The sequence below is a fragment of the Falco peregrinus genome, chromosome 4 (genome assembly GCF_023634155.1).
Source record: "Falco peregrinus isolate bFalPer1 chromosome 4, bFalPer1.pri, whole genome shotgun sequence".
NCBI lineage: Eukaryota > Metazoa > Chordata > Aves > Falconiformes > Falconidae > Falco > Falco peregrinus.
In genome coordinates, this window is record NC_073724.1 from 8663072 (window position 1) to 8688451 (window position 25380).

The following is a 25380-nucleotide window of genomic DNA, read 5'->3' on the forward strand; positions in this document are numbered from 1 at the left end:
TGGGCGCATTTTGCATTTACCTTACTTAAATGAATTTCCCACATTTCCCCCCTCTCTGAATTCTGACATAAGAAGACTTTTTTTAACTGCATTGGTCACTCCTGACTTCCCATGGCAGAGCAGACATATATACTGCCTGTGCTTTCTAATGCACCACGCTGCCAAAGCACGTTATCTGTTTGTGCATGGCCGGTCCAGTGCCAGGCAGTGCTGCCTGCCCTGGCCATCGCTGGACTCTGGCCCCAGCACTGCGCTTGCGACACTTGTCCAGCGGACTCTGATAGCAGTGACTGCCTTGGTCTCGTGAAGCACCCTTTGGAGTACTGAGGTAAGGAATCTGTGGACTTGACTAGCTGAGTGCTAAGGGGAAACAGAGTCTCCCTGCTAGCTTGGATGTGATCTGAGTGCAAAGCTGTCATGTCAGCCCTCTGAAAGGCCTGCCACGGCATACAAACCACTCTGGAAGGCCAGAGGACCGCTGATCTCGGGAGTGTACATCACACCAGACAGGCTGCAGAACGATGGTGCACCAAGCCCAGGGCACCGTACAGGGGTAAACACTGGCTCTGACCTCATCTCCCAGCTTTAAAATCACTTTCACAGGTCCAGAGAGGACTTCCTTGGGTCCAGAGTGGGACATGATTTTGGGGCACTTGCACTACCATTTTTTTTGGTAATGTACTTCTCTGGAAACACATCTTGGATACTTCCCATTCAACACGGACATTCTTGTGTTAAAATCATGGGGATGTGCTTTTAGTTCAGATTAACACAGATGGGAACGTCCGTTCACATTAAAAACAATAAAAGGGATGCCAGTTCTGTAGGAGGGAATGTGGTTATGAATCTTCACCAGAGAGTAGGTGTTGTGTTTTGGTTTTCAGTATTTACCCAGTTCTGCCCTTTCTGATATTTCTCTGAGATGTCAACTGAGAAACAGGGGGAGGTTGTTTTGCTTTTTTTTTGTTGTTCTTTTTACCAGTCTCCAGATGTTGAAAATAATGATGTTTGAGTGTGCTGGAAGTATGTTTCTGCAGCGGTGGCTCTGCCATTCGGAAAAAGTTGGTGATGTCAGTGGGTCTGCAGGAGAAATCTAGAAGCAGTATATTTGAACAGCCTTCCCTTTGAGTGCAGAAGATTTCTACCACAAGTGCTGATTATTGAAGTTAATTTCCTCTACATAGCACACATGTTGCAAAATTTCACTTGTCTTTTCTGCTTCTTTCCTAACGGTTTTGTGTGAAAGCAGAGGAAAGATGCGGTGTGTGTGATACTCTCACATCTTCCTCTTTTCCACAGTAATTGTTTTTAGCAGAATTTAAAGGCCCATTCTCATTAAATCCAAGCTTCCCTTTTCAGGCTGCAGTGCTGCTTCTACCCGTTTCAACCTGTTTCTTGAGCACATATAGGTGAACTGCTGAAGGCCTATTAAAGCGCACAAGAAAGATTATTCCTGTGGTGATTTTGCTGTGAATTAGTGGGCTTATATTTCCCACTGCAGTGCTCATAGAAAGGAGTCTTCTCTGAACTGGACTTCAATATGTACGAGTCCTTCAATTTTGTTAGCATCCTAAGGATGCATAATACCTCCTCCCTTGAGGAGTTGCCTTCTAATAATCAGGGCTATGGGCTTAGGGAAGCTTTAAGTGATGGAAAAATTATGACTTCTGCCTTTGATGAAAGCAGAGCAAAGCACCTGACCGCTACATTCTCTCTGTTAATGCAGTCAGGGAGCTCTTCATAGAAGATATCAAGAGCCATGATACCTAGAAAAAGAGAGGGAGCTCTGATTGAGAATAACATCTGTGAGTTCAGCTGCCTATTTAAAATCTAGGCAGCCTTAATGAAGCAATTAGCTGCTCTGGGTTCCTCTGTGGTTAAGAAGGGGTTATGATGCCTCCCTGCTCCAGACTGGCAGCTGATGAGCTCTATCGCTTTCCCTGGGACTGCTCATCTGAGGAGCAGGGTTGAACCCTGAGGAAGAAATGCAGATGAGGATGTAATAGGCTGGAGTTTCATTCTAGTTGTAATATGCTAATGGAAGAAATATTAGAAAAAAAAAAAAAAGGGGCTTGAATTTAAAATGAAAGTGAGATGATAAACTGTACAGCTATAACAGGGTTGCCAGTAACTATAATGATGCAGGATACATGATTAGATTAGGAGTAGAAAGTGCATGGGCCCATCTGACTCGCAGAGAGGCAGTCCCTAGGGCTTAGAAAACAATGTATGAAAGACTATATTAATGATATTTTTTCTTCTTCTCTGAGTACCATGGAAACACTTGCATGTAAACACACGGTCCTAGTATCATCTGCATTTGCAAATGGTGCCCATGGTCCTGTTAGAAAATGCACAGGTAGAGTACGAGCGTACAGGATTTCAATCAGAACCCAAATCACAAAACACGTGCTCTGGAAACCTCGCAATGGAGAGACACAGAGCCCCAGTCTGATTCAGCAGCAACCTCCTCTCTGCCGTTTCATACACAATGATAATTTATTCTCTACAGAAAAGTTGTAACCTGTTCTTGTTCTGGTGTTTGATTTCTCTATAGAATACCGCCCAGTTAATTATGTCAAAATAAATCTCTGATTTATATTACGATCCAATAAGCCTAATTCACTTCTGAATCAGTCCATCTAATCTATCTAATTCAAGGAAGCTATACTGAGAAAAAACTGGAGCAACATAGCGGCAAATCATTTCTGATAAAAAGGAGGCATTTGCTTTAAATCAAAGTAATTTAAATCAGCAAGCCAGAAATCTGCATGGAAATCAATGATTTTAATCTCAGTTTGCATTTGCACTTTATTTTTTTCCTTGAGGAAGATCAGGGTTTCATTGGTGTGTAACTCTCTCGTTGTGATTATTACAGCTAAATATAACCCCTTACATTGTACCGGGGTTTGTTTTATTTTTGCAGGAGGGTGTGCAGTATCTGTACATATCTACATCACTTAGCATGTATTTACTCCCTCGGGCTCTTAGTAAATACGTGGTTTGTTTTTGTACCTAGGATTTGCTTCAGACTGGTTTTGTTTGGCTGCTCAGGTTTGTGAGGGCTCTGCCCTTCCAGGCTTTAGAGCAGGGATGGCCCGTGCCTCTCCCCTGCCTTGTCCGCAGCCTGGGCGAGCTGGGGAGCAGGGGGAGGGGGCTGGTGGTGGGTGTCGTGGGTGAGCCGTGGGTGCCACAGGTGAGCCATGGGTGCTGTGGGCAAGTGGTGGGTGCTGTGGGTGAGCCATGGGTGCTGTGTGGGAGAGTGGTGGGTGCCATGGGTGAGCTGTGGGTGCCATGAATGGGTGTCATGGGCAAGCGGTGGGTGCCATGAGTGAGCAGTGGGTGCCATGGGTAGCCATGGGTGCTGTGGGTGAGTGGTGGGTGCCATGGGTTCTGTGGGTGAGTGGTGGGTGCCATGGGTGAGCCATAGGTGCTATGGGCGAGCAGTGTGTGCCATGGATGAGCAATGGGTGCCGTGGGTGAGCGGTGGGTGCCGTGGGTGAGCAGTGGGTGCCATGGGTGAGTGGTGGGTGCCATGGGTGAGTGGTGGGTGCCTGCTGGAGGAGGGGGCCTGGTGCTGGGAAGGCAGGCGCTCCCCCTGCCTGTCCCACCAGCGCTGGTGGGTGCTTGCTGGAGCCCGTCTGGTCCCAGCAGCCACTCCCCGTGTGGGTGCTCAGCCGTGATGGCCAACACGCGCAGCTCGGGACATCTGTTTTAAATTTTCTTTATGTAGCTGAACTTGATGGATTACATCCAGCTGGGCCTGAAATGATGTTGGAATGCTATTTTAATTTCCTTTTCATTCATGATTTTCATTATTTTAATTTCAAATACAATCTTACAGGATTATTCCCAGTGTCAGGTGTTTCACTTGGTCGCATTTTAAACTCCAACCTGAGACTCCCCAGTGGTGCCAGACACTGAGGTTCACCCCTGCTGGCCGTGGGCAGGGCCCTGTCCTGTTCTGTCAGACCAACACCTGCCTGTCCCCTCAGCCTGACACCCTCTCGTCCCCTCAGCTTGACTGTCCCCTCAGCTTGACTGTCCCCTCAGCTCGACTGTCCCCTCAGCTCGACACCTTTCCGTCCCCTCAGCTCGACACCCACCTGTCCCCTCAGCCCACCATCTTCCCGTCCCCTCAGCCGGACACCCTCCTGTCCCCTCAGCCCAACACCTGCCTGTCCCCTCAGCCTGACATCTTCCCGTCCCCTCAGCCCAACACGCTCACGAAAGGCACGTCCTGGCGGGCACCGAGGGGCGAGGGCAGCATGGTGCCCGTCCCAGGGCAGCGGGGGCGGGGAGCATGCAGCCTTACGGACGCCCCGTGAGGAAGCCGTGGGCGGGCGTGAGGTGACTTATGCCGAGCGCCCGCCAGCTGCCTGGCCTTCCCCCACGGGCAACCAACATCTCGGCGGCCCTGCAGCAGGAGCCGGGTGCCCATGGGCCACCGCTGAGCCCCCAGCCTCCTCCCTGCCTCAGGGCTGCTGGCCCAGGTACCCCAGGGCACCGGGGAGGCAAACGGGGCTGACGGGGATTGTGCTTGCGTTTTTTGGAGGCGGCAGCAGGCAGGAAGGAGAGGGGAGTGGCGGCGGGTGCTGTGGCTCCTCAGGCACCATTTCCCTAACTGTCCCCCTCTCCCCACGGCCCAGGAGCTAAAGGAAGATGGCGTGCCTGCCCGCTGCCTCGCTGGCGTTGAGGAGGTGGCTGGGGCTTGGGCTCTTCGTGCTGCTCTGCCTCAGTTCAGGTAAGCAGGGGCAGCCGGTGTGGGAGTGCGGGAGTGGGCACGCTGGGGCCGGGTGGGCAGCGGCACCCGTGTGCCAGCCGGCAGCGATGGCGGCCCCCAGGGCACTCGTTCTGGTGTCTTCTACTGGGCCTGAGGCTGGGCCGAGGTTTGGGGTGGATGGCTCTGCTAACCGTGGCAGCAAGCACTGAGGGACCCATGGCCAGGCTGCCAGCCCCAGAGGGGCAAGGCGTTCACCCGTCCCAGCGGGGGTGAGGGGAAGGTGGGTGTTTTCGGGGCAGATGACCTCTTCAGGGAGCACATGGCTCCCTGGGCTTCAGCTTCAGTGGTGGGGACGTTTCTATAGGTTTTTGGAGGGCTAAAAGTAAGTGTGTGGTGGGGAAGACAGGGCAGGGCGGTGGGTCGGAGGGGTCTCTGCCACATGGGCAGTGCAGCACACAGTGGATGTTTTCTCCAATGACACAAGTCCCAGTTGGAGGACTGCAAGGGTTGTCCCCCATCCTCTAAGGACCTGCTGCAAAGCTCACTAAAGTCCACAGGTCCTTCCTTACCTCAAGAGGCTTGGGATGAGTCTTCTCAGCTGTGTGAAATGTTAACCTTGAAACCACACAAAACTCGCTTCTGAGCCGGGGTTCATTGTGGATGCAAAATAGGTTGTGCTTATTGGCAATTTCAGTGTTTCATTGCAGCTAATGATACTCTAGAGCAAACCTGGGCTGAACTGAGGCTTTGATTAAAAATCAAGTGATGTAAAATTAGTAGGTTTTCATGCTGATGTTGTGAAACTGGGAGATATTTGATGCTGAGTTTCATTTTGAGTTTCCGTCTCAGAATCTTAAAACAAAACTCAGAGAATTTAACAGAGATTGAATCACAAAGCTCACTTGTAAAGAAAGCAACCACCTCAAATACCGCTTGTGAGATCTCTGCTCTCCTGTTTTCCCCTGCATTCCTTCCCCTACCTCTGTGTTTGAGAAGTATGGATGTATTTTGCCCATGCTGCAACGGGCAAACAATCTATCACGTGCAGAACTCTTTCTCTCTCCATAATTTCAGAGCTGGTGATATGTTATTGTAATTACGAGCATGTGGTAATTCACCAGTCATGTTATTTCCCTGAAAAGGATGCTGATTCCAAGGCTAAAGATGTGCAATACTTGGATATACAGTCTGATACATGCTAATATCCAGTAGTAGACATAGGAGTTTGATAATAGAAAACTAGGTGTTCTGATGGTTGTACCTTTTTCTGTATGGTTTACTAAGGGAATGATAGTTTATCATGCTTTCCATCTCTCCATCTGTGTCTTAGTTCCCTGCTCGTGACTTTCAAATCCCCTGCCCAGTTTCCATCGAATTTGACAGGAGGGCAGAGCTAGCAGAGATGTGGTGTCCTTGTCCGCTATGTGGAAGTCACTGGCTAGCAGTGCCAGTGAGCAGCACCCAAACAGCCAGAACCCGCACTGCCCCTCCTCATGCGTAGCCAACAGGAAGGGCAGAAGGCAGCTGCGAGAAGCCTGTAAGGAGCATGGTGGTTCCAAGGGCTTGGGAATGGGCTGGGAGATGTGGGGAGAGGTGCCTGGGGTAGGGAACACAAAGCACAAATCCATAGGCCAGCAGGATCTGGTCATCCTGTGGCTGAGAAGACTTACTTCTCCAAATCTGATCAATCACAAAATTCTGGGGTTTGATTCTGTGTGAGGTGGAGTGGGGAAAAAAATGCTATTTTAAAAGCATTGTATCAGCTTTAGGGGCATAATTGTTAGATGCTTCCCATGCAATGACTCTGTGGAAGTCCCGGTGCCTCAGGAGCAGGTTGCTTGGCAGACTGGTAAGAACAGCACAGCTGATGCACTTTCTTTCTCTCTCAGCATGTACGCACACACACCCTGCCACCTTTCTCTCCAAAAAGAGGTATTCCTATGTTAGTGACCCTTGAAAATACATGGTACAGTACCCACAAAGGAGTGGTTTTAAAAGCCTTACTGGGACTCGTGGGTGATGCCTTCCCTAGGTCGCCCACAGGGACCACAAGGACCAACTTCTGACCTTGCCGTAACAAAATGGTGAAGCCCTAGGAGTCTGCCATTGCCCTGCCAGTGACTTCCCACGCCTTGTTAAGCGAGTCACCAAGGCCAGCATTTACAGAACTGACACCACTCTGCTCATGAGGGTGCTCATGACCCCGTCAAGGCATTGGCAAGGCCAGCACCCAGAGCCTGCGGCTACATCTTGCAGCCTTGGATTTAGCCCAGATGTCCTGGTCCTTGCACACCTTGGTGCCGTAGTGCTCCAAAAGGTCAGGCAGCATGCTAGGATGAAAGCAGGTGCTCTCTGCCTACCCTGTGTGAGTAAAATACTAATACGGGGAATGTCAGGCTGAATTTTTACATCATAGCAGTAGAAGGCATTAATGGGGGGCTTAATTAAAAAGAATGATTTGAAGGTTGTATTTCATAGGAAATGGTGTATGCCCAAGCTAGGTAGATACATTTCTTTCCCCTTGAATTGAATTTTGCTACTCTGGGGTCCACCTGAGGTGACCCACTGAAATGCCAGTGTAATTTAGAGCTGCTTCTGAGATGTTATCTGCTGCTAGAGACGCTGATGTGTGTGAACACCCTGCTGCCTTAGCACAGCGGAAAAGTGGCAGAACAGCCCTGATTACAGGACAAACTTATTTATTTACAGTCTGAGCGTATTGTCGGTATCCCCATAGGCTTTTTTTTTTCTCCTGCCATTGCACCTTCACACCTACCTACAAATTGTAGGATGTTCTCAGTCCCAGTTTATTATACTAGGAAAATGTTGCTAGAAGTCACTCAGTATGCCCTTTCCCTGCCCTGGTGCAAACACGGCATAGGCACTGATTGCAGGAACCCAGTGAGCCTGGCTTTGTGTCCATGGAGTATTCCTTTTAACCTTCCCTGGAGTCATTTATTCTGACTGGGGACCCACCTAGTTCTTGGTTTCTTCCCAGTGGTGAAATTTTTTGGGAAGTTTTGAGGAAAATCCCTGCAGCTTTTCTGAGTTATTGGAGAGTGGAGGGAGGGGGGAATATCCACTTCCCTCCACCTTGTCAGTGAGCACTGGCTCACAAGTAACTTGCTCTGGGAATCCCCTCTTGCATGCTGCTGCCAATAAAGAGTTCGGAGCGGAGCTTGGTTTCAGAGGGACGAAGTGGGTTGAGAACGAGAAAGATTCCCTGTTTTGTGGCCACTCCCAAATAATGAAGGGTCTAGCAATGAGCTTTAGGTGCATGGCATCTGGTTTCCATGCCAGCTCTGGTATGGGTTGCCCCTAGGGCAGATTTCATGGTGGAGATGGCAGAAATTTTTCTTCACATACCGGATTTGCCCACTTGATCACTGGATGCAAATTGAGTTTCTGTCTTATTGCTCTTGCTGCCTTCAGCTGGTTTTTAATTTCTTTTTTTTGGATGAGTTTCTGTCTCCTCCTGTTCCAGACATGCAGAAAAGAAGTATCTTTGGTTCAAAAATAAGAGTGGTGGAACTAAGGAACGCCTTTGTCTGTCTGTCTATCCAGAGTGAAACTGCTGTAACAGCTTGTTTGGAGAAAAAGAAACCCAACTAAAGGCTCCTGCTTTTGCATATAGACTCTGTTTTACTTCTTCTGTTGTGTTTTTTTAAGTAAAACTTTAGAAAAAAAAAACCCAAAAAACAGAAAATTAAGCATAGACAAGCTACATTCTTACACAGCCAAAATACAGTTATACACCTGCATACAGAGTTTGTGAAGCTACCAGTCGAACATTCTTTTCACCCACATTGTTTCCTTTCTCCGGTTAGATCAGAATGAACCCAGGTAACTCCAGTGAGCTCACATTACTCTGAGGGCAACAGCTTTTTTGCATTTCTTGGATCGCTGAGACATTTGTATCCTTTTTGCAATGTGAGTGTCAGACATTCCTGTATTTAAGCATGCAAAGTTTGGGGCTGAAGCTTTTACACGCTGCGGTAGGTTACCAGCAGAAGCTGGCACCCTGTACGCCCTCACACCTTTCCTGCTCATTGCTGCCTCCATCCTGGCTTACAAGCATGGTTTAATAGATGTAATTAATCTGACACAGATGAAAGCTGCCACTGACAGAGTTATCCCCCTGCCTCACTTGTGATGAGTTAGTTTTCTGCAGAGGTCAGCCCGCTCTTTTCAGTTTGCTTTTACACCTGATGCTGTGTACCCTGGAGGGGGATGCAGACAGACTGCACAGCTGAGGGACCCAAATAGGTCACTGCCACCAAAAGGTGTAATTCTGCTCCTTTTTCTGCTGCTTCGGGCTATGCGATTCTCCTTTCCTTTGCACTAGTTCTGGTACATGTCTGATCCTTGGATGATCTAATTTGCCTTCCAGCTTAGTTTCTTTTTTTTCCCTTGTTTTATACCAATGCGGCATATTGAGCCAGCCTCTGGAGAGCCCTGCAAGGGAAGTACTGGGAGTACATGGGATTGAAAGGGAAAGGGGAGCAAGATCCCCTCTGCTTGTGGGGAGAAGGCATGAGATCTGTGGCAGTTTGTTGTTTGGCTGCACACCGAGGTTGTGCCAGGCTGGAGGAGAATTTCCATGTTCAGAGGAACTCTCCTTCCTTTTAAACATGTGTTTCCTACTATAAACGCTGCGCACATGTGGATGTGGTGTTTTTCATGAGGTGGAAAGCTAAGTGTGCTGAACACAGTGAAGTCTGTGCTTGGCAAAAGGATGTAGGTTTTGTTTCCAAATAGATGAACTTTGTGTTTCATTGTAGCTGTTCTGTCCCCTTGGAGGGACTTCACCATTGGGAGTCTCAGGAGGTCATTTGAGAAAATGTAAATCTTTCCCAATGAGGAAATGCCACAGGCTTTGCTTCTGCTTTTTCACTATTATGCTTTTAAAATATCATTGGTCCCAGGGGACTCCCTGGCTGAAAACAAAAGTGCTGACTGCTGGCTAATGGTGGCATCTCGAGTGATACTGTGCTCAAAAGACATTCACCTTTTGGAGAGCCCAGAATGCTACTGGTCCATATAAAAAGTTGTTAGAAAAGACCACTGAGGCAAGTCTGTGCACTGCTGCTCTCACCATAGCAGGTGTAGTCCTAAATGCCTGGCAGACAAGGATTTTATCCCTGTGCCAGGGAAAGTCCTTCAGTCTGAACAGACCTCGCCGTCAGACGCTGCTTCCCACCAGCCGAGAGAGCCCCTGCCCCACGCCACCCTGCCCTGAGATGTTCCCAGCCAGTGCCTCCAGTGGTCCCTGCCCAAGTCCCTCATTTCACTCCCTCTGCGGCTTTTGTAGCTTCAGACACCTCTAGACTGCTTTGGTCTCATTTCCTTAGTCATCCTTCAGTTAATTACCAGCCGCCATGCTGCACTCATATAGGGCTGTTTAACCTCTCCTCCAGCCAGTCCTCCAGCTGTGGGGCTGTTGGCAAGGTTATCATCTGCACAGCGTTAGTGAGTTAGTGCCTGAGCAGGGACCAGGTTTTTATAATAAGATAATGGCTGGCAGGCCTGTAGCGTTGTGAGCTGCACTGGTGAATATTGCTATGGCTGTGGGCAAGTACTTTAGAAGAAATAAATAAATAATAAATAAATTCTAATTTTGAGTGGGCTTATGCAAGAGGTATCATACTTCATTTTCCTGCTTACTGGGCACTTTCACCTTCTGTTAGTTTCAAGAGAGGGCTGGCTACTTGGGGAGCACATGAGACAGTGAGATTTAGCAAGCACTGAAGAAAAACCGTGGCTTTAAGCAGTGGGAAGGACCTCAACTTCAAAAAGCTGTGCTGCGAGGACAGCAGTATGCATGGCAGTGGTACTGGAGGAATTAGGAAAATTATCTGAAAACATCTTCAGCTGGGAGATAAATATAGAGGAAGTACAAAGTGATCCAGTCAGCGAGAGACAGAGTCTGCAGGGGAAAAAATTATTTTTGTCTTTGTGTGCGACAAATCTCCCCCAAAGGCCTGTCTTACACAACCGCCACATCTAGTTTCTGCCCCCAAACTGGGAAATCCTAGGAGTGCTGAGCCAGTTGCAGGAATTTGATCTTGAAAAGACCTAAGATATGCAAATCCTCTGAGGACATCCAGATTTAGTGACCCCCCTGCCTTTTTTTGTTGTAGCAGGGTCACCCACTCCGCATGCTGGGAACGGAGAAAGGGAGAAGGTTCAGAAGGACTCTTCCCTTTGCTCCTTTCCCCAGTGCAAAGACATCCTTCTGTCCCCATTGCCGATGTCCCTGCTGGTATGAGATACGAGTATGGAGATAAGCAAACCCTCTTTCCTCTCCTCCCCTCAAGCAACACCCACGTGGAAGGCTGTACAGCGAAGGGGAAGATCTCAAGACATTCTATCATCCCCTTCCCAGCCCCAGATACTTGGGCGTCTCATTTCCAGCCCCTTGCTTGCATCTGACCTCCCAGATAGTGCCGAGATTAGAAATTTGCCAACCGACTTGTGAAGAGTTACGATCTTACTCAAGTTAAAAACAAAGTAGACTGGACATACCCAGGGCAGTGGGCTTGTCCCAGCCAGGGCACTGGTGACTCAGAAAGCAGTAGATCTTCTGTCTCAAGAAGTACTGAAACATGAGCTGGAGCAAGGGGGAGTGGTACCGGCTGGCTGGAGCTGCCCCAGGGCTGTAGCAAGCCGCTTTACCAAAGTATTTCAGATTCCCTTTTGTCTTCTCAGTTGCTAATTGCAGATCATGGAACTTTTTCATGATTAATAGAGTTCCCTTCCCTTTGAAGCCAGGTTTTTGACAATTGTGACTCAGTAACAGCACTGCTTTTCATTACCTGTCTGGCTGGGTTGCCTTGCTGGATTTTGTGGCAAAAGACAATCAGCATGGTGTGAAATCTGCATTCTGGTGAGCAGCAATTAAGACTGGAGAAAGCAGAGCATTCGTTCTGCAACGTGCAGAGGAGACTGCAGTCAGAGGGCTTCAGTGGGAGCACTGCAAGTCTAAGAAACTAAGCCCACATCGGACACCACCATGTGTTGACAGTGCCATGTGAGCCACTCTAAAATGAGTGTTACCTACAGTACATTACTGCTTATCAAAGTATGCTTAGGGAGACAAAAGCAATTGATCATTCCCTTTGTCATCAATAGGGCCCTGAGTCAGCATGGTGCTGGAAAAAAAAAAAAACGGGATTAGTGCACCTCCTCCAAAGATGGGTTGTCTTTCTGCCTACAGATGCAGGAAGGTGTCCTTTGGTTTTCACAGCTGCTTCACGACTTCAAGGAATTCTTCACTAAAGGCTTTGTACACGAAACAAAGCAGCATTAAAATGGAATGAAGGCTGCTGAAACCAAAACACCATGGCGGTATTATTATCACTGCCAAATCAAGCAGTGTAGAGCCGGGCAAAGCAAGGTTACTGTTCTGTTTGAGAGTGTGGCAATGTGAAGATGGGAAGTGCATAAAGCCCCATAAGGGGTGCCGTGCTCTTGCTGTACTGCTCCAGCAGGGCGCCCTGAGGTTACAGTGCAGAAGCAAGCAGAGATGAACTTTTAGAAAACCCTTTTCAAACCATTTCCCTACCTCAGGCCTGCCATGACATCATCGTAAACTAGGATTAATCCGGTCACTTAAGTGCTGCAGGCACACGCTTGACTAGCATGAGCGGGTATGGGGAAGCGAGACTGAGTGGAGCTGCTGCCGAATGAAGTGCATCGCTGCTTTTCTTCAGGCTGCCTTCTCTTCTGCTCCTCTCTCTCGCTGCATTTGGGATGAGTAAGGGAACATGGACTTCGCAAGAGATCAATGTGGCATCAGCAAAGCCAGGTTTGCAGTTGCTTTGCTTTGCCAGAGAAGATTAGAGCAGCAGCAGACCCATGGTTCATGACCGCAAGGTTGGGCTTGGGGTTGTGCAAGGGGAAAGGGCTGCTCCTCCTTTCTCTGCATGCTGAGACCTCCCTTTGCGTGCTTCTGCTTGCTGGAGCGGAGTCTGGGTAGAAGGAGCCTAGGAGGTTTGCCAGGCACTCATGACCGGGTTAATATGCAGTCATGGACTCCTTAAAGAAGACAGCCAACAGGGCCTACCAGCACCTGCTTTTCTCTGTTTTCATCCCATCTTCCTCATGGCACAGGGTTCTTACAGTGACACACAGAGCAAAGCAGTGTTTTTATGCATTTATTATGAAATGATATCTCCCCATAGAAGGTATCTGGGCATCTGATGGGGTCTTTCTGTGATCAGTGTATTCACAGGGTCTGTCACAACACTGATTTAAATACAAAGCATTTCTTCACATATTCCAGGGTAGCACAGGATGTTTGCTGAATTTTTACTCCATGGAAAGCTTTAGGAGAATCTGATTCCTCACTGGTAAAATCACCTGGGATAAAGAAAAGACTGAGGGGCAGTGTCTGGTCCTTTGAAGACAGCTTTTCAAAATTCCTCAGTTTTTCAACTGATGATCTGTCTTGCTTGGAAATCCCTGTAAAATACTGTGTTGTCCTCAAATGGTAAATCCTGCAAGCTTGGGGTGAATGTGCTTTTCGCAGAAAATGAGGGTCCTGAGCTGCAGAATTAGCTGGGGACTGTTAGGTATGATTCCCGCACTGACCCCAGGGGATGGCTGCCCAGGAGAAAGCCACAGCCCCACAAGATGGGTTTCCTCAGCTGGCCCAGCCCCTGTTATGAGAAATGCCCTTGACTCACCACAACGTGATGTGCACCTCTTCCCAGAGCCGGCCCGAGTCCCTTTTTCCAACCCATGCACGGGTGGAGGGCAAGAAAGATGTCAGCGCCCCAGCAGAGCGGGAGTCCCAGGTGCATGGTCCTAGGCAAAGTTCAGTGATGCCAGTAATTTAAGAGTAGGGAGACCAGCTGCCGTTGCAAAGAGAACTAGGGAGCCCTATGGGAAAAAAGCAATGCAAGGCTGGTTTGACCCTCCTGGTTTGGGAGGGCCACCAACAATTTGCCTCAGAGGTTTTTGCAGCACTGTTGGTTGAAAAACTGTGCAGTTGCACTGTCTTACCTGCTGCTTACACAGGGGCAAAGGACTCCAGGCTCACCAAGAAGGACCTTTCTTTTCATGTGTGTTGCTTTCTGGGTTGTGTGCAAAGTGAGGTGACACGAGGTAAAACCAAAAAAAGGCAAAGCAGTTCAGAAGGGCAGAGAAAAGGGGAAAAGAGGGAAAAGAGAATGGTTTTGAAATTTCTGTTCACCGGGAATTATCTGCAGGTTTCCAACAGTTCAACGCTGCTTCTCTAAAGCACTGCATGGTCTTTTACTGCCTCTTACAGACAAACATCTCTGCAGGACTTCTGTCCCAGAAGCAATTTGCTCTCCTGTACCGCCTGACTGTATGTGTGGTCAGGATAACTAAGCTTTCTGTAGCTGGGGAATTTCTGAAACATGGACTTGGGCAAGGAGTGAAAGAAATAGGGATACAGGCTCAGCAGCTTTCCTGCTTGCTGACTCTTGGAACAAGGAAAGGACGGTTTTTCTCTGCACTCACCTTTCTGTTCTAATTAGCCCTTCCATATGGGGCATCTGCAGCACAGACATGGTTTGGATAAAACGTGTTTTTCTGCCCTGGGAACAGAAAGTCAGCCCCTTTCATCGGTTCAGCACTGCGAGCTTCCAGTGACAGAGTGATGTGCATGCACAGCAAGGGAGCAGCTGGGCTTCAGGGGGTGGGAAGAGGAGGGATCTTTTTTTCTAGAAAAGTCATTAAAAATTATTTCCATGGTGGATACCTCCCCCACAGCCTGGCTACAGAGAGTATTCAGCACAGAAATGGGACAGAACTGAATTTTCATTTTTGCTTTGCAGTTCACCTTTAAAGTGAAAGGGGACTTTTGTGGGCCTGAATGACTCTTCGTGGACTTTGGTTCCTTCAGGTTTGCAGCATACAGGTTGCAGTTTCAAAAGTGCAGAGCCTTTTAAGGGTAGATGTGACATCAGTAGGAGTTTCCAGCCCCTGCACATGTACTGCCAAGAAGGTTTTTGTTCTCCTTTTGGTTGCAAAGGAGACTCTTAGGGGCAAGGCGTGGACAACCTCATGCAACTCATGATGCGATGTCACCCTGACATTTACTGTACGCCTACTCTTCCCTTATTGCTGCAAAAGAAAATAGAAAATTGTCTTTATGAGGCTCCACAGTCCCAAAGTTTGACTGGCTCCTTTTGTGAGTGTCTCCAGCAATAGTAAGAGCTGAACTGTGAGAATAAGCAGTGATGTGGTCAAGGGGAAAAAAAACATGTACACACACAAATGCATGCAGACGTGTGGGAGGAGGAACTTCAAGAATCACAGCCTAAAGTAGGCTGCTTTAAGGGGAACAGAAGGAAATGTTTTTTCACACAGCATGTAATCAAACTGTGCAACTCATCATCACAGGATGTTGTGGAAGCCAAAAGTGTATGTGCATTCCTGAAGGGGCAAGAGCTCTTCCTGAAGGGTAGGTCTAGCAGTAGTGATTAAACTGCCAATGCCAAGAAATCCCAAAATTCCTGGCTGCCAAAGGTTGGCAGGGCATGGTGGTTCTTATCCCGTGTGGCGTGGAAGAACTATTTTTTCTGCCATTTTGCTACCAGTTGCTGGCTGACACAAGCCAGCAGGCTGAGTGGGCTCCTGGTCTGCCCCAGTTTGGTTGCTCAGAGTCTGCAGTGCATGATAAGGGGAAGTACAAGTGGTGGGGGAAAAAACTGTGTTTGAATCTTTCCCTTTGGAAGGCCAATGAAGTGACTGAGTGGAGGGAAACCAGTTAAATGAGAAGTTACTCATTTAATTACATATTCCATTCTATTTAATTCATATTAAAACATTCCATAGTGTTGCCAGGACCTCCCCAGCATTTTTCAATGTGTTTCCTACAGATCTAACGTAAAGCATTGTGAAATTGCTCGGAGAGGGGCGTGCAAGCGGGACAGGGTAGGCGAGCCATGGGAGAAGGAGGTAAAAGCTTATTTTATATTGTATCCCAGGCTTGCTGTCTGGGCTTAACTTCAGCAAGCTTCTCTCAGTGCTGCCCCAAGACCCAGCTGTGCCAGGGCACTGGCTGAGCATCTGCTTGTCTCCCTCCTGCACCAGCAGCTGGAGCATTGCAAAGCACATCATCAGGGTGTGCTGCTGGGCACAGGTCAGCATGCCACAGGGGTCTCACTGTCAGCTGTGTGACAGTGTCCCAGGGATCTGGGAGTCACTGCTAAGCAAATGAGCCCTGGCTGGCAGCAAGCTTATGTCAGTTTTGGATGTTTCAGCTGAATCCGAATGTCACAGCGCCCCAGGCGCACCCTGAGCGATGCACTCTGTGCCTGTGGACAGCATGGCTGTGGTTAGGCATTAGCTGTGACAATAATGTGTGAGCCAGCATCAGCCAGACTTTTCTGGGGTGGGTGGCAGTTCTTAGACTCAGCTTTTTCAAGCAGTCAGGCAGAGGCTTTGCACATGGGGTCTTACCTCCACGGATGGGTGATGCTGCGCCTGGCCAGGACATCCCTGCTTTCTTTCTCAGACATGTTTACTGAGATCTGTTCTTCAGGGATGGCAGAAGGAATTTAAATTTCGTCTGTCCTGAGGCTGGCTATTTCCTTGTTTTTCTGCTCTCAGTCAATGGAGTGCAGTAGATGGGTATCTCCCACTACCGGAGATGGGTGCTAAGGTAGTGAGGCTGAGGCAAGCAGGGCAAACCTATTGCAGCGCGACTTCCTGGAGTAACAAAGCAGGGTGTGCAGGGATAAGCATCATCCTGAAGGCTGCACAAACCCAGCCAAAAGCCCAACCATCTGCCTTGGCCTTGGTGCAGCACAGGATCGCGCATCAGTGCTGGGGCGCTCTTCCAGCAACAGCAGGAACAACTTGCTAGGCTGCTCCCTCGTGTGTCAGGTCCTGCCCCCTGCAAGCACCTACCCACTGGAAAGGGAAAGCAGGGCTGATCACGGGAGTGGAGTGCATAGAAGTCGTAGTGCGAAGGGTTGGGGTTACTGTTGGCATGGTCAAAGTTGTACCTGATTTCCCCCTGCATGGATTTCAGCTCTTTATTGGAAGCACATGCCTGCATACTAGGTATGGCACTGACACGTGTGGTCGCTGGGCAGGAGTTGAGGAATGCCTATGCTGGTTTGCAAGGCAGGCACACGGAGCTTCACAAATATAAATTTGTTTTAGCTAGACTAGGCAAAAATGTTCATGTGCTAATAATGTATTTGCTGATGACAATGTAGCCGTAACCTTTGTTTTATCATTGTAGGGCTGCTTCTAGCTTCTGGGATCTTGAAAGTTTTGGGTTTTTTTCTTTTACAGAAGAAAACCTTCCAAAGAAAACCCCAAACCCCCAAACTAATAGTCCACTGTGCTTCTGTTTGGCACGCAGGGAACCCATCAGAGGGTGACACAGACTTTCCAAACACTGAGCTTTGCGAAGGGAGAGCAGAGGAGACAGTAGTTTGGCACATGTGGTTTTATCCCTTTACATGAATAGTGGCAATTTTTTCATCTCAGGTGTGTGATTTTTAAGCGAGCAGAAAAATTTCTGTCCAGGCAGGTAGTTCTCCTGTCTTCGCCTTCTGTAATTCATGCAGAAATCACTGCATGCCTGCTAGCGCAGGATCCTAAGCAGGACTGGAGCATCATGTAAAAGGCAATGCCAAGGAAGAGCTCCCCTCAGTGCAGAGCTGAAGTTGTAAACAGCTCGGTGGGTGATGAGGTGCATTAGTGGGTGCAGACAGAGCTGAAAGAGGTGAGCTTTATGCAGAAGACCCTGCCACAAGGCTATATCACTGCCTCACTGACTTTTGTTTGCCCCCCACCTACAGGCTACACACTGGAGAAGAAAGTAGTCAAGAGCAAAGTGGGGGAAAAAGTTGGCCTGCCTTGTTGTCATGAAATTCCCAGCTGGGAAAGCCTACATAATTACCGGGTCTACTGGCAGAAGAATACTACAGAAGTAGTGCTTGCCTACGCAGAGGGAAAGAAGATCTCCAAGCATGACCGGTACGAGAACCGGACAGAGATGGACCCAAGGAACCTCACCCTGTGGATCTCCCACATGGAAATCCTAGACAATGGCCCTTACCAATGTGTAGTTCAGCGCAGAATTTCACAGAACTCAGTTGTTGTGTGTGATGAGGCTGTCTCCCTCATTGTTACAGGTAGGTGGATTGCCTCCTGACACCTGAGGCTTTCTGGTGTCAGCCTCTGGGGGTAAAGGACACTGCTCTAAGCTTTAGTCATAGTGCAGCAGATAAGGCGTTCATCAGGAAACCTAAAAGAATGCTGGAAGGTGTAGTGGAATGAAGCTGGGTTAATTAGCATTGATAATATACAATGTGGGTTGGCTTCAGAGGTGGAGGGTTGGCCGATGTAGATAAGGTGCAGGTGTGGCTGGTTAAGTTAAGATGTTGGGCAGCCAATGGAAAGAGAGCAGCCGAGGAAGAGAAGGTGAGAGAGGAAGAAGCAGAGAGAGAACATGTGCCCTGGATGAGGTGAGACAGGAAGGCAGCAGAGGGACTGGCATGACGAGTATGCTGGTATGAGATGGTAGAAGACCTTGTTGCAGCTGGCTAGTTTGGGGAGTGCTGCGACAGGAAGGTGCTTTACCTGTTTCCATTGTAGCAGCCTCCTTCCTTACCTTTCCAAAACTACCCCAGGTACAGAAAATTTGTCTTTCCCACCATCCTCCCTTTGATACCCCCCTCTTGGGAAAGGACGTTTCCCAGGACAGATCCCCAGGTACCACTGCTGGTGGGTGCCCTAGGCCACCTCTTCCCCTTGCTATCTTTTGGCCAAAGCAGAAACTAAGTCCTTGGTGCACTGGAAGCATTCGGGCCAAAAGAGGAATAGGGTGGCATTGCTCCTCTGTGGCCACGGCAGCAGCCCAGCCCTGCAGCCCACCCCTGGGGAGCCCAGGCTGGCCAGCTCGCCAGCTGCACTGCAGCTCCACAGCCTAAGGCTGAACCCAGCTGCAGATTTGAGGTTTTTTACCTTGAAGAAACAACCTGAGCTCCTTTGCTCAAAATGAACCTGAATCTTTTCTTGGAGGTTACAAAAAGTTCCATTGACATTATTTTCCATTTCCACCACTGTTATTTTGGCAGTTGGTTTCCACCAAAGGCAGAGATACTGGTAACAGATATAAATATTTACATACATTTGAATACCTTTACCAGCAGAGAGTTCCAGGAATCCTTCAGACAAGTCAGTGAATGAGTGTTCCCCATGTTGAATGAGATTCATCAGCAAAAAAAACACAACACAACAGGTTCCTGAGGTCTGGCCATTGTCCGTTTTTTTTTTTGAGGGCATGGTAGGCATATGTGCAAGGAGACAAATTTAGTGATCTTTCTGGAACCTGATATGAAAAAAGGGAAGTGCACTGCCAGCACCCTCTCTAGCCATGAGGGCTCTGGAATTAACTGCATGAAAAATGTGAAACTATGATGCCTTTTCCTCCTTGCAAATACTCCAGTTTCTTTCCTTCTAGAAGTATCTTTTCTGTCTTAACAGACCGGTTGTGATAATTGTGGACTTCTGCTCCCTTTGGTAAAGTGGGATCAGTTATTGTGGGGATCGGGAAAGGGAAAGCTCCCCTCAGCCCTGCTGGAATCAGGCTAACCTGGGAGAGTCAGAAAGGTGTTACTCCCTGGTGACAGACCAGGGAGGCTTGGTGAAGCTGACTGGGATGGTTGAAGGGACTTTCCAGACTGGATGTCAGTGCCATACTGATCAAGAGATAGTGAGCCTGGAATGAAATCTGGGTCTCTCCTTGTCTGCCACTGCTTGGCCATGCAATGTTGAGCAAGTTTCTTTCATTAGTTACTGGTTCCTCAGTAGCCTAAACTATGGGTTTGTGGCCAGCAGAAGCTGTGGAAGACACGCTACGGCTGCAGGCCCTTCTGCCTTGTGCAGATCCCAGCAGTCATGTGGTCAAATGGCAAGTCAGGCAGGGAGCGATTGCAGACAAAACCTTAAATGCTCCAAAAAGGGCCATTTTGCAGTGAGCTGAGCAACTTTCTGCAGCTCTCTGCCTGACCTTGCCATGGCTGGGGCTGGCGCCTGAGGGGTGTGCAGGCTCCAGACCTACAGCTGGCAGGGGCGGGAGGGACAATGTGGTCCCTTTGGCAGCGGTGGTGTTGGTGTGACTTTCGCCCACCAGGAAGCCATGTGCTGAGTCTTTTTCTGACTGGTGCCTCTCTTGCTAAAGATGTAGTCCTGTGGATTTTTCCAGTGTGAAAGTTGCCTGAAATAGCTCCTTTGCCACCCCTTGCCGCCGCCTCCTCCTCACCCTGGACTGTTTGTTGCAACCTGTGGGCATCCTTAGTTGTACCAATGCAACAATTTACAGTAACGTGGTGAACCAGACTGGCAAAGTGGGGCAGAGTAAAAAGGGCACCACCCTTCTTCTCCTTCTTCACTCATGTTAGTCTTCTCATCCATTCCACCATGCAGCCCCACAAACACTTACAGCAATACACCTGACTAGGAGAGAAGGCATGGAACAAGCTGTGTGAGTGGGAAACCTCTGAAAATTGTTTTTGTCAATGAGAAAAAAGTCCAGTGAGAATGTGGTCTGAGAGGACCCGTGCATTGCTAGGCATTTTTGCAATGTATGACTTGGTCTTGCTCTCAGCTGGGCCTTCTGGAGGGGCTCCCATGCAGAAAATATAATTCAGTCTTTTGCTGGTTATCCTGGCTGAAAGTCCAACATGTGACTCAGCTCCTCTCCTAGCAGAGGTGGACCCTGTGTGAGCTTTCGGCTAGGAAGGGACTAATGAGGGAGGGAAAATGAAACGGTCTGCCATTGCCTGTAATATGGATTTTTATTCAATGCTGTATTTTTCCTACCTGTTTTAGGATTCCTTCTGTTGTTCCACAGACTGCTGTATGTAGAGAGAAATGGTGGCATTGGAGAGGTGGGGTCAGGAGGGCTGTGTACAGCACAGGAAGGAGAAGAAGCAAAGGCTTAGGCCATATCCAGTCAAGGCTGTGGGGAGAGTGCTAAGGCACGAGAAAGGCCAAACAGATTATTATAGAGGAAGAATGCCCTGTGGGGGAGTCTTTGCTTTGACCATGGGTGATCAGGACTGCAGGCCTCATTGTAATCTGACAGAATGGTAACTAAATCTTTCTTGCTTCAGCTGACTTCAGTGAGCCAAACATAACAACAGAAGTATCAGCTACTTCTTGTGAATCAACTGAGATGGTGGTAACATGTTCTTCTCACGGAGGTTTCCCCAAACCCAGAATCTCTGGAACCCTCAACAACATGTCTGTGGTGTGGAATGCCATCTGGGTGTCTGAGTCCAGCTTCAGCCCATACAACGTCACTGGCAAACAGTCGCTCAACGTGACCAAGGACACCAACATCACTTGCTCTGTTGAATATGGTGGCCTTGCCAAGACCACCAGTTTGATTCTGAGTAGGTTTTATTAATAGTTTGTGTTACAAAACCATTTTGTTGAATCTGCTGAGTTGCCTCTCTGAGAAAGCAATAGATTTTGTGTATCTGTTCATGCAGGGATGACCCAATGATGGCACCTGTGAGCTGCACACCAAAATATTTCAAAGGCTGTAAGACAGCAGGGTGGGAAAAGAGAGTTACAACAGTACTGACAAGCCAAGATGGCTCTGTCTTCTTGCTGCTCTACCGCAAGTCACAGCTGGGCTGAGGGGGCAGCTGGATCCCATTGTGATCTGGTGATGTCAGCCTCAGTAGCTCCCACAGACTGGGGTTGCCACCACCCAGTGCCCCTCTGCACCAGCATGGTCTTGTAGCCAGTTGCGTGACACAGACCTGGCATTTGAATGGAGGAGCCTGAGAAATTTGTGTGCCTTAACAGCTACATGTTGCGCTGAAAAATAATTTCCTCATTTAACAAGCATGTTTGCTCCCGCTTCAGAAGCTGTCAGCTGGAATCAAGAAAAAATTCTGCTTTCCTGCACATATTTAATAAAGGGTTAATTCATAAGAAAAATTCCATCACTGTGTGTGGCTTGAAAGTGATAATGTAGTAGATAAGTCTGTGCTTTGAAAAGCTTGAGGTACAAGTGAAAACAGGGAAGGCAGCACACTACAGTCCAGATGTTTTACAGTAGAACGGGATTTGCAAGAAAATCCTTAAAGCCAAAAGACCTTTTTTTTTTTTTAATGTCGTTACTAAAAAAGTATTCCGAAATGTCTCTGGGTCTGAAGCTTTCATTGTAGAGATAAGGGCATCTTCAAGGGAAGCTAGAGAAGTGCTATTTTTCCTAGGGAATTGTATCTTATTCATCAAGGTGCCTCATTCATCAATCTTACTAAAATCAAAGGGGCTCATGAGGAGAGGTGCCATTCAGCTTCAGAACAAATGCCAGAAACTAGTGCTTTATGAATATCGGTTATTGCTGGATGTAGTGCACAATGTCCCTAGAGATGGTAATGGGAGAAGGTTATGAGTATCATACTACGTAGAAAAGGAGAGTAACAAAAAAAGTAATAATAGTAATACACTGTTGTCACAGATTCTCAGAGGAGGGGGCAATCAAGAGTGGCAAGGGCAGTCACAAAACCTCCACTTGTTGATTTTTAAGATGTGGAACCGCTCCCATTTTGGTATGATGGAAAGGGTCCTTGAATCAAATCTTTCCTGAACATGGAGTTCCAGACAGAATATAGCCCCTGGCAAACATAGGAGACCAACCCTGCTGTGGGGGGGAAGGTTGCACAGTGGATCAGGCTAGTGCCTTAGAAGTTGAATGATGCTTAGTTGTGCCAGATGCAGACAATGAAGATCTGAAGACCCGTGAACAGGCACCAGCTCTGTCCCTCCTGTTGAATTAGAGCTGTACTGTACAAGAATGACCTGTTCTTATCTATTCTAATGTCCAGGCGGCAGGATGGTCATCTCCAGTGGTGAAAAGCTAAGGCTCCAGATCCACTAAAACTGAACTTTGCCACAACACTTTCCTGCCGTGCAGAAAAAAAGTCTATTCTAATCTAATGCATCATTCTCCATAACTTTTGAATGCAGAGGGGACAAAAATAGGCATAAATTGGGTGAAAACATTAAGAAAAAATGCAGAGTACCTTTGAGAGTGCAAGTTTTCTAGATATGGACTCAGACTTTTCCACCAAGCCTAACCAGTTTCTTTAAAAAAAGTTTTAATGTTTTTAAGTATTGCCTGTCTCGACCCTGTTGTGGACAAAGACCCAACATTTTAGATTCCGTGGATACGTTAAAAATTTCAGAACATAGCAAATTGTGGGGAAATGGACGAAGTTCAGGTACTAGCTTCATCTATTTGTTTATTGAATAGGTGAGTTTTCAGGCTGAGTATCTAAATTAGTATTTTGCCAGAACCACCAAAATTCACATACCTGCTCTTACATGAAAATGCCAATGTGTTGTTGGGTCTTTTATTTATGTTTTATTTCTTCTGTCTCAGAAAAAACAAATTACTGCATTGACCCTACTGTGCCTCCATCTTATAATGTCATTACTGCCTCAAGTATCATCATTATCATCTTCCTTTTGGCTATCACCCTAGCAGCAAGATACCTCCCAAGGCATGGTAAGTGTAGCTCCTTTTTCAAGAAAGTGTCTTTTCCTGCTTATGGAGTTTCCATGTAAGATATACATTTATAGAAAATAAACTGACACACTAGGTATTTTTGTACCTTCTCATTTCCCCTTTTTTTTTTTTTTTTTTTTTTTTTTTTAAATTAAAATGCAGCATCTACTGTCACAAAATCTAAGTCCAGCTCAGGACTTTCCTACGTTTTTGTGTGCAGGCAGCACTAGGGTTCAGGTTTAAGAGTGAAGGGGTGATGGGGAGTTTTGAAAGCAGATCAGAATATTTCCAAAATCAGGGGTATACAGGACTGAAGAGATTCACAGAGGTCCATTTTTATGTATGCCAAGAATCAATGCCAAGAATCTTGGTCATCATTATAGACACAACTGAGCACTGACGGTTTCAAAACGGGGTCTCTCTACTCACCCTACTCAGACAATCCCTCAGAAAAGTCACGGAGCCAAAGTTACAAAAATACATAGTGCTAGGGCCACAGAAAAGACTGAAGCATAGCAATGCCCCACTTTTAGGAGAACCCCAACTGGGAGACATGGATTTGCCATCTTTTTGTGGCCAAAACCACCACAGGTGATGTGCCCTCTCCCAACCTATGAAGTATTCTGTAACTCCAGGCATGTCTCCAGGAGCTTTTCAGTGGCAAAGGGGACCTCAAGCATCTCAGGGTTAGCTGGCAGCTGAGTAGATTCTTTTTTTTTTTCTTTTTTTTTTTTTTCCTTTTTTTTGGTGGCTCAAAAAAAAATCTCATCTGTTAGCTGTCACTCCTAATCATGTCTAAGCTGACCTAGCCAAAAAGCCCCTGAAAATGTGGGTAGACATCTAATGGATCTATAAAGGCAGTTAGGCATCCAGTCAGTACTGAAAGTCAACCGCAGCAGATGCCCTATCCACACCCTGTTAGCAGCTTTGAAAAGCAGTCCTGGAGAAAGATAGCAACACGTTATAAATATCACCCAATCAAGTTCTGGTCGCTGGGGAAGTCGAGTCTGGAGACAAGTATCCCACACTGAGGGTGCTCTAGGTTCAGCCCACTTAAACCAGAAGCCACCAGCCTGAGCATCTTAGCTCATCACAGTTGCAGTGGTACCTCTGGTTGGAAAGAGGTTATTTGCTAAGCAGCAGGGACTCAGTTCACTTAGGGACGCTTGTAAGTTTGTTGTGCTTGTGTCCTCTGCTGCCTCCGTTTCAACTTCAGACAAGTTCACTCCCAAGTCAGAGGTGTGGAGGTAGCATTAATATTTTTCTCTTTCCCTCCTCAGCAACCACATCCCTTCAAAAACCCATGTGACCACTGAGTCAGGCTGAGCTAATTCTCTTTTTGGTGTTTTATCACAAAGAAAGGAAGCTTCTGGAAGGCAGTGACTCTTGGCTACACCTCTGCACCTCCTCATTTTCCACTCGTGCCCCTATGACACCAGTGCTGGTTCTCTCCTGCTGTTCCCTGGGGCTGTGTGAATGGGAAAGCAGCAAGCAGGTTGAAACCAAGAAAAATCACAGCTGATCACAGCCTGTGCTGTTAGCTGCGTGGATAATGAACCTCTGGTTATAGGAGAAAATTAACTGGAATCGGAAGATTTGGCTCTAAACAAATATAGCTGGAAATTAAAAGGTTCCTTAATTAGTATCAGTAGTATTCTGGAGCATTCTGAGATAGCCTTTTATATTGAAAGCAGATTGCTTTTAAAGTAGATGTAAAAAGCATACCAGCGTGGTCGAATGTGATCACCTGCAACAGCACGGGACATGGCTGCATAAACTGGAATTTCCCTTTCAGTCCCGTTTTCCTAATATGCACAGGGAGTAGATTTGCCGAGTCAAGTGGTGCTGTTTTGTACAACCACTTTTCAGACCAGGCATTTGTTGGAAGAAACTGAAGATAAGAGCTTCAATCCAACTTCCCGGTTGTCACATTTCAGTGCTGCTGTGCGTTGCCACCCGTCTGGGAAGGGAAATACCTGTCCTAAGAGTGCTTTCAGCTGGTGTTGCCACCTTTCAAGAGCTACTGTGGGAGCTCAAAACAGGTCTGAGAGTACCTCTGTTGTTCTGGCATATGGAAAGCTGAGCTGGAAGCTGCCTTGATGCTAAGAGTGGTTTCTGAGCTCAAAAAGCC

General features: G+C 47.7%; 1 protein-coding gene across 4 annotated transcripts in view; it reads left to right on the forward strand.

The window, feature by feature from the left end:
* The first annotated feature begins 217 nt into the window (after positions 1-217).
* The window catches only part of CD80 (CD80 molecule), a 30614-nt gene continuing 5451 nt past the window's right edge, over positions 218-25380 (forward strand). Inside the window, exons 1-5 of one of the 4 annotated variants that reach the window (XM_013298065.3) lie at positions 218-328; positions 4650-4744; positions 17515-17850; positions 20836-21117; positions 23124-23249. In XM_013298065.3, the coding sequence (XP_013153519.1) occupies positions 4663-4744; positions 17515-17850; positions 20836-21117; positions 23124-23249 (826 nt within the window). In that variant the 5' untranslated portion in view covers positions 218-328; positions 4650-4662. Of the gene's footprint in view, positions 329-4347; positions 4745-17514; positions 17851-20835; positions 21118-23123; positions 23250-25380 lie in introns of those variants that run through there. The other 3 variants (XM_027784616.2, XM_055801331.1, XM_027784614.2) reach the window with 3 other exon arrangements.